This window comes from Rhinoraja longicauda, unplaced genomic scaffold, assembly GCF_053455715.1.
Source record: "Rhinoraja longicauda isolate Sanriku21f unplaced genomic scaffold, sRhiLon1.1 Scf000324, whole genome shotgun sequence".
Classification (NCBI taxonomy): Eukaryota; Metazoa; Chordata; class Chondrichthyes; order Rajiformes; family Arhynchobatidae; genus Rhinoraja; species Rhinoraja longicauda.
In genome coordinates, this window is record NW_027601542.1 from 1 (window position 1) to 8527 (window position 8527).

The following is an 8527-nucleotide window of genomic DNA, read 5'->3' on the forward strand; positions in this document are numbered from 1 at the left end:
GTGGCTTCCTGTTCATCTTGTGCTCATCTGTCAGTCAGTGATTGGTCCGCAGGAGTTTTATGTAGATTGCTGCACCCAATTGCGTTTGATTCCAATGGTTCCAAAAGCCTCCAAGATGCCAGAACTACAGGTATATAAGATGCGGCAGCATTGGAAACCTCATCCACACAGAGAGCTGGGAGAGAGACAGGTGGGAACAGCAGCAGGATATGCCCACCTTCACTCTGAAACTTGACACTAATGATGAATCGTTTTCTTGTGTTTCAGGTTCGAGGAAGGAAACATGATGTTGGTGTGGGTTTTGGTGCTGACCGCACTGCTTGCCAGTGATGTGACAGGTAAGGTCCATTGATTCCAGGAGCTTTAGAAATATATTGGTGTGAGGAATTAATGCACTGTGTTGGGACTGTGGATCATGGGAATTTGTGGACATTGGGAGTGGTCGGGATGTGGTAGGAAATGTCTCTTGTCTGGGATACTCATCTCACAGCTGCTGAGTTGGAAGGTGAGTTGGAGACTCTCCTCCACATCAGGAGACAGAGATTTCTCTACGGTGACGCTTCACAGAAAAAAACAGAGTTGCAGGAAGAGGGATATGTGACTCTCTGTCAGGAACCCAGGGGATGCAGAGGAGAAGGTTCTGCAGGCACTGGTCCAATGCAACGGGTGCAGTGTACTTGCCCGCTGTGAGGGTGAGGATGGAGGCTTGAGGGAGGATGGCCAGAGTGCTGGCAATGGTACAGAGGAGAGAGACAGAGAATGATTGTATTTACAGTGGTCAATGGAAATTTAATTCAAATTCTCTGTGACGTGTTTGTGTGTGATCAGTAGCAGATCACAAAGGAAGAAAACTAATTTCATTCATGAAACAAAGCCCTGGGGTTATTGTGGAGCAGAGAGACCCCAGGGTACAATTACACTATTAGTACACAGTTCCCTGAAAGTGGTGATGTAGGTGGACAAGTTGGTGAAGAATGTGTTTGGCACTCTTGCCCACATCAGCTGAGCCTTTGATTAAAAGAGTTAGGATACATGTTACAGTTGTAGAAGATGTTGCTGAGACTGCACCTGGAAATTGTGTGCTGTTCTGATTGCCCAGCTATAGGAGGATGTGAGAGAGGGTCCAGTAAATATTCACAAGGATGGTATCAGAACTGGCTGAGAGTTATAAGATAGGTTGGGTCTATTGCCGTTGGACTGAAGTTGGCTTCAGGGTGAGTATTTAGAGGTTTATAAAATCACGTGAGGAGTGTAAAACCAGAGGGCATAGGTTTAGGGTGCAAGTGGAAAGATTGAAAGGGGATAGAGCAAGTGTTTCCAATGAAGATGCCAGAGGAAGCAGTACAGACAGGTAGAATTGAATAGACATTTACACAGGGCCATAGATAGGAATGAATGAGAGGACATGTGCCAAAAACAGACAATCGGTCTCACTCAGGACGACACTTCAGTTGGTTTAAAATTCTGAATCTCTTCAATTTACAGGAGCAAACAATTCATTGGAAGAGGAGACCCGTGTTCTATCCCAAGGACGCTGTGTGAAAGGCTGGTATAAATATCCTAGACTAAACAACTGTTACCGCTATTTTCCTCGGGCAAGGACATGGGCAAGTGCTGAGGTAAGTCCCTGAAACCAGTGGTTGCTCTGGGAGGTCTGGGGAACATTGCTCTCTGCTGGTTCATTCCCATGAACTCACAGCACAGCCTGTCGTTGAATTGCCTGCGATGAGTCCATGTGTTCCACGGGTGCGCTTCACTGCAGCCGGAGGCTCCGGTTTCTATCGCTCGGACCAGTGGGTGAAATATTGAGATTTGGGGGAAGCTCCACATTCCCCAATACGGTCACGGTGGCGCAGCGGCAGAGTTGCTGCCACACAGTGAATGCAGCGTCGGAGACCCGGGTTCCATCCCGACTACAGGTGCTGTCTGGACGGAGTTTGTACGTTCTCCTCGTGACCAGCGTGGGTTTTCACCCAGATCTTCGGTTTCTTCCCACACTCCAAAGACGTACAAAGGTTAATTGGCTTGGTAAATGTAAAAATTGTCCCTAGTGGATATAGGATAGTGTTAATGTGTGGGGATCGCTGGTTAGCGCCGACCCGATGGGCCGAAGGGCCTGTTTCCTCGCTGTATCTCTATACTACACTAAACTAAATCCAGGAGTTAACGCAGAGCTGGGGTTCTTGATTAAAGAACGAGAACTCTGTGTCTCGGGGATAAAGTTACCCATTGCCAATGTCTCTTTTGACGATTTATTTGAGGGATCTTGAGACGCACTAATTCTCAACAAATAAACTATTTTGTTTGTTTAAAGGCGTTTTGCAAACGTCAACCACATTCTGGACATCTGGCAACTGTGACCTCGCTCATACACAACAAATTCATTCTGGAAGTGATTCGCGCATCTTGCAAACCGAAGAGACATGTTTGGATTGGCCTAAACAACAAAGCTAAGGTACAGTTAATGATGACACGTTAGCTTACAGGTCGTCACCACACTGGCCAGACCTGCATTTGTTGTCCTTCCCTGGTCATCCACTGCCCTTTTCAGAGGGCAGGTTAAAGTCAACACTTTGATGGATCTCTGGTGTCACATCGTTGTTCAGAGATAGAGTTACACATGACGCCCGGAGCACTCACTGGAAACCCGCTCGGTCACAGGGAGAAGGTGCAAACTCACACGGATAAAACTGGACGTCTCTGTCTTTGTCTGAGCGATCCTACATTATATTTGTGTTCAATTACCATCTTTTACTCATTTTCTGAGTTACCAATATTCCTCTTCTCTGACCTTTACTCTCAGATCCTGTCAGTTTCATCCCAAGGATCCTGTTACTTCCATGAGATTCCCCCACCCTGCCAGTCCATAGTTTAAACTCCCATCCACTGCCCTACTTGTCCCGGCTGCTCGTATTCTGCTCTCACTCCGGCTCAGGTACAGCTCCTCCCTGTATTGTTCATGGCAGCTGACTCAGCATTCCAACACCAATGACCATTCATTTACACCCCCAGGGAGGGTCTTTCACATGGATCGATGGATCATCTTCGAAATATCGACGCTGTGATGCTGATGAAGGAAATAGAAGACGACGTTGTTGGCTCATTCGTCGTAAGTGTAACAGTGACAGAAATGGTGTTTTGTTGGAAGTTAATTTGAGACAGTTTTGAACAGGAGGTGACCTCCACAGACCTGCTGTTACACAGAGGGAGGGAACCAACCCCATGGGTCCTGTGCTCTGCAGAACTGGACTGACTGCCCAGCAGTGAGAGGAGGATGTATGGGATGTAATGCAGGAGTCAGGGGAACAGACACCGAGTGTAACTGTGCAGGAGGAATGTACAAGGGGGCAACACTGGAGTTAGAGGAAGGTACAGTGTGGCATGACACATTCTGGATTTAGTGTTGTCCAATGAACCAGATTTGATAAAGAGAACTCGAGGTAAAGGAGCTGCTTGGAGGTAGTGATCATAATATGATTCGTTTTAATCTTCAATTTGAGGGGGAAGAGGTTAAATCAGAAGTGTCAGTGTTGCAGTTGAACAAAGGGGACTATGAAGGCATGAGAGAGGAGCTGGCCAAGGTAGACTGGAAAGGGATCCTAGCAGGAATGACGGTGGAACAGCAATGGCATGAATTTCTGGGCATAATCCGGAAGATGCAGGATCATTTCATTCCAAAGCGGAAGAAAGATTCTAAGGGGAGTAGGAAGCAACCGTGGCTGACAAGGGAAGTTAGGGATGGAATAAAACTAAAAGAAAAGATATATAACACAGCAAAGAGTAGCAGGAAGTCAGAGGATTAGGAAACATTCAAAGGACAACAGAAGGTAACAAAACGGGGAATACAGGCTGAAAAGATGAATCAGAGGGGAAGCTGGCCAAGAATATAAAAGGACGGTAAAAGCTTCTTTAGGTGTGTTAAGAGAAAAAGATTAGCAAAGACAAATGTAGGTCCCTTGAAGGCAGACGAGGGTGAAATTATTATGCATAACAAGGAAATGGCAGAGGAGTTGAACAGGTACTTCGGATCTGTCTTCACTAAGGAAGACACAAACAATCTCCCAGATGTACTAGAGGACAGAGGATCTAGGGGGATAGAGGAAAGAAATTTGCATTAGGCGAGAAATAGTATTGGGTAGACTGATGGGACTGAAGGTTGATAAATCCCCAGGGCCTGATGGTCTGCATCCCAGGGTACTCAGGGAGGTGGCTCTAGAAATAGTGGACGCATTGGTGATCATTTTCCAATGTTCAATAGATTCAGGATCAGTTCCTGTGGATTGGAGGATAGCTAATGTTATCCCACTTTTTAAGAAAGAGAGAGAAAACGAGGAATTACAGACCAGTTAGCCTGACATCAGTGGTGGGGAAGATGCTGGAGTCAATTACTAAAGAGTTTATAACAGTGCATTTGGATAGCAGTAAAAGGATAAGTCCAAGTTAGCATGGATTTATGAAAGGGAAATCATGCTTTACTAATCTTCTGGGATATTTTGAGGTGGTGACAAGTAAAATGGATGAAGGGGAGCCAATGGATGTAGTGTTTCTAGACTTTCAGAAACCATTTGATGAGGTCCCTCACGGGAGATTGGTGAGCAAAATTAGAGCACATGGTGTTGGGGTAGAGTGTTGACATGGATAGGGAATTGGTTGGCAGACAGGAAGCAAAGAGTAGGAGTAAACGGGTCCTTTTCAGAATGGCAGGCAGTGGTGAGTGGTGTGCCGCAAGGCTCAGTGTTGGGGCCGCAACTATTTACCATATGTATTGATTTGGATGAAGGAATTAGAAATAACACTAGCAAGTTTGCAGATGACACAAAGCTGGGTGGCAGTGGGAACTGCAAAGAGGATGTTAGGAGGTTGCAGAGTGACCTGGACAGGTTGAGTGAGTGGGCAGATGCATGGCAGATGCAGTATAATGTAGATAAATGTGAGGTTTTCCACTTTGGCGGCAAAAAAAAAGGAGGCAGATTATTATCTCAATGGTGTCGGGTTAGGTAAGGGGGAAGTGCAGCGAGATCTGGGTGTCCTTGTTCACCAGTCACTGAAAGTTGGCGTGCAGGTACTGCAGGCCGTGAAGAAAGCTAATGGCATGTTGGCCTTCACAACGAGAGGATTTCAGTATAGGAGTAAAGATGTTCTTCTGCAGTTGTATAGGGCCCTGGTAAGACCACATCTGGAGTATTGGGTACAGTTTTAGTCTCCTAATTTGAGGAAGGACATCCTTGCAATTGAGGTAGTGGGCGTAGGTTCATGAGATTGATCCCTGGGATGGCGGGACTGTCATATGAGGAAAGATTGAAAAGACTAGGCTTGTATTCACTGGAGTTTAGAAGGATGAGAGGGGATCTTATAGAGACATATAAAATTATAAAAGGACTGGACAAGCTAGATGCAGGAAAAATGTTCCCAATGTTTGGGGAGTCCAGAACCAGGGGCCACAGTCTTAGAATAAAGGGGAGGCCATTTAAAACTGAGGTGAGAAGGAACTTTTTCACCCAGAGAGTTGTGAATTTGTGGAATTCTCTGCCACAGAGAGCAGTGGAGGCGAAATCACTGGATGAATTTAAGAGAGAGTTAGATAGAGCTCTGGGGCTAGTGGAATCAAGGGATATTGGGAGAAGGCAGGCACGTGTTACTGATTGTGGATGATCAGCCATGATCACAATGAATGGTGGTGCTGACTCGAAGGGCCAAATGGCCTCCTCCTGCACCTATTTTCTATGTTTCTATAAAGAAAGAACTACTCAGCCATTTGACTGTTCAATAAACATTAGAGAGGCTGTGGAGCAGAGAAGTCATGGAGCTCACTGTTCCATTCGTGCACAGCAGGTGGAGCTCAGGAGCACGTCATCGGGGCAGAGAGCACAGATGTACCTAAGGGAGAGGTAGATGGAGAAAGGAATAGACGGATGTGTTGATGGGGTCGGATGAAGGGAGGGGGGAGGCTGGTGAGGAGCAGCAACAGTAGCACGGATCCATGGGCCGAGTGGTCTGTTTCTGTGCTCTACGTGCATGGGAACACCCTAACTCTACAAACACTGGGTGTAACGCTACAGATATGGGAATGTGCACTGGTGTAAAATCCCCAGATTTAGACATGACATCGGTTGCACAAGTTCCAGCTCCAGAGATTCCAGACTCTGCACCCGTTGCGTGAGGTCAATGGAATGGGGAGGGCTGGGTTTATCTGACGGCACAGACGTGTTGTCCAGCCCACACAGGGAGTTCCAGCCCAGGGAGAGCCCACACACTTCAGGCTGGGACAGTCCAAACCCCCGTAAATATTGGGGGCTTCAGGTTTCAGCAACACACACTCTGACTGCACCTGGCACCTCCACAGAAGTGACTCCCTTTATTTACAAGGAAAACTCACCGATCAAGAGTCAGGGAACATTAATGGCTCACAGACTCTGACTCAAATAGATGGTACTTTTAGACCAGGTAGAAAACAGGAAATGCTGGAAACACTCAGCAGGTCAGGCAGCACCTGTGGAGAGAGGCACAGAGATAACATTTAAAATTATGAACCTTCTATTTCTTCTCGAGATATCATTTCCCTCAACACCTGTTTGTTTCATCTGACAGATCGAGTATTTCCAGCATTTAATTATTTATTTAAGACATTCCGCATCTGCAGCAATTTTCTTGTGGACTAACAGGAAAATGTTTTCTCCTTTCCTGCTTCTAGGGAATGGATCTTGGAGGTCGATAAGGTGTGGCCACAGACGTCCTTTTGTTTGTACTTACCGATTGCACTGAGTTTAGAAGACTCCAGAATGGTCCACTCATCCTTTCCAGCAGTGGATCCAGTGCTTTGATTTCTTTGTAGCCGCTCTCACTGTCTGTGGTGACTGTACTCACTTAGCTTCTCAGCCAATAATAAAGAGAACTGCATCATGAGCTGTGTGTTTGGTGCTGTGTGAGTCCAGTTTCTCGCAGCCTTCCTGTCCCACTGTTACTTCCTCCCCACCTCTGCACGCAGTGCTGCGCTGAGGAGAAGGCGGCACACACTTGAACTCTTGTCCTTCGGCCGCACCTGGTGTGTCGGGTCCCGGACACCGCACCTGGGAGAGAAATAAAGGCTGTGGAGAGGATACATGGGGAGTTAGTGGAATAGTTGCAGGGAGAGAGCTTTCACAGTCCTGTGGGTGGGCTGCAGAAGATGAACTGGGCCCAGAAATTCCTCAGCACATCTGTATGAAAACCTCTGCTGTCTGTTTATAAATCAGCTCAACCTGGTGTCGGGCAAATTCCCCATGATTGTGGCAGTCTTGGCAGGTGTCGGGACAAGATGTGAAGGAAGTCAAGCCTTGCCCAACTCTCCAGTCAATGCCCTGATGCAGAGTGAGAGAGATGGTGGGAGTAACTCAACATTACTTCACTCTCACCCACTTGGTTTATTCACTCCTCTCACTCTTGCTTCCTATTTCATTACATTTTATACCTACGTTAAAAACAAGTGGGTGGCCGGAGAGAAGGTATGATCACTCAAGGATAAAGCAGGAACTTTATGTTTGGAATCAGAGGATGTGCACAAGATATTAAGCGAGCAATTTGCATCTGAATTCACCAAGGAGAAGGACATAGTGGGATTAGTGTGATGTGTACAAACATCCTCGGGCAGTTAGAGATCAAGATGGAAGTGGTGCTGGGTCTCTTGAAGACCATTGAGGTGGATAAATCCCCAGGGTCCTGATGAGTTCCATATCAAGTTATTGAGAGTTCATAAGTTCATAAGTGATAGGAGCAGAATTAGGCAATTTGGCCCAAGTCTGCTCCACCTTTCAATTATGGCTGATACATCTTTCCCTCTTTACCCCATTCTCCTGCCTTCTCCCCATAACCTCTGACACCTGTATTAACCAAGAATCTATGAATCGTTGCCTTAAAAAATATCCATTGACAGCATCCACAGCTTTCTGTGGCAAAGAATTCCACAGATTCAACACCCTCTGACTAAATAAATCTCCTTCCTAAAGGATCATCCTTACATTCTGAGGCTATGACTTCTGGTCCGATACTCTCCCATTAGTGGAAATACCCTCTTCACATCCACTCGATCCAGGCCTTTCATTATTCAGTAAGTTTAATTGAGGTCCACCACATCCTTCTAAACTCCAGCAAGTACACGCCCAGTGCCGTCAAACACTCATGTTTTAACCCAGTAATTCCTGGGATCATTCTCGTAAACCTCCTCTGGATCCTCTCCAGTGTCAGCACATCCTTCCTCAGATATGGGGTCCAAAATTGCCAATTTCTCCAAATGTTCTGTCCAGTGCCTTATAGAGCCTCACCCAGCCACCGGTTAGTCATCGTGCCCTGGGGGTGCCTCCCGCAGCCGACCCTGAAGCATTCATAGTGATTTGAGCGCATGGGGTGGAGGGTGGAAGACATCGGTTTCGCTTACCGGCTTTTTGTTTCCTTGTGTCAGTTCCCGCCGTCTCTTCACTATCCCCTCCAGCCGTTGGGGGCGAGCACAGCAGGGCTTGGTGGCTTGTCTGTTGGGGAGGGGTTTCCCAGCTCC

At 46.8% G+C, this 8527-nt stretch overlaps 1 protein-coding gene across 1 annotated transcript; it reads left to right on the forward strand.

The window, feature by feature from the left end:
• Positions 1-107: 107 nt before the first annotated feature.
• On the forward strand, positions 108-6897 carry LOC144590789 (snaclec A8-like; the record flags this gene model as incomplete). The annotated part of the gene is made up of 6 exons (XM_078395219.1): positions 108-190; positions 268-338; positions 1486-1619; positions 2315-2455; positions 3013-3109; positions 6692-6897. Coding segments are annotated over 6 exons (597 nt in total), but the record flags the coding sequence as incomplete, so codon positions are not given.
• Between the last annotated feature and the right edge of the window lie 1630 nt (positions 6898-8527).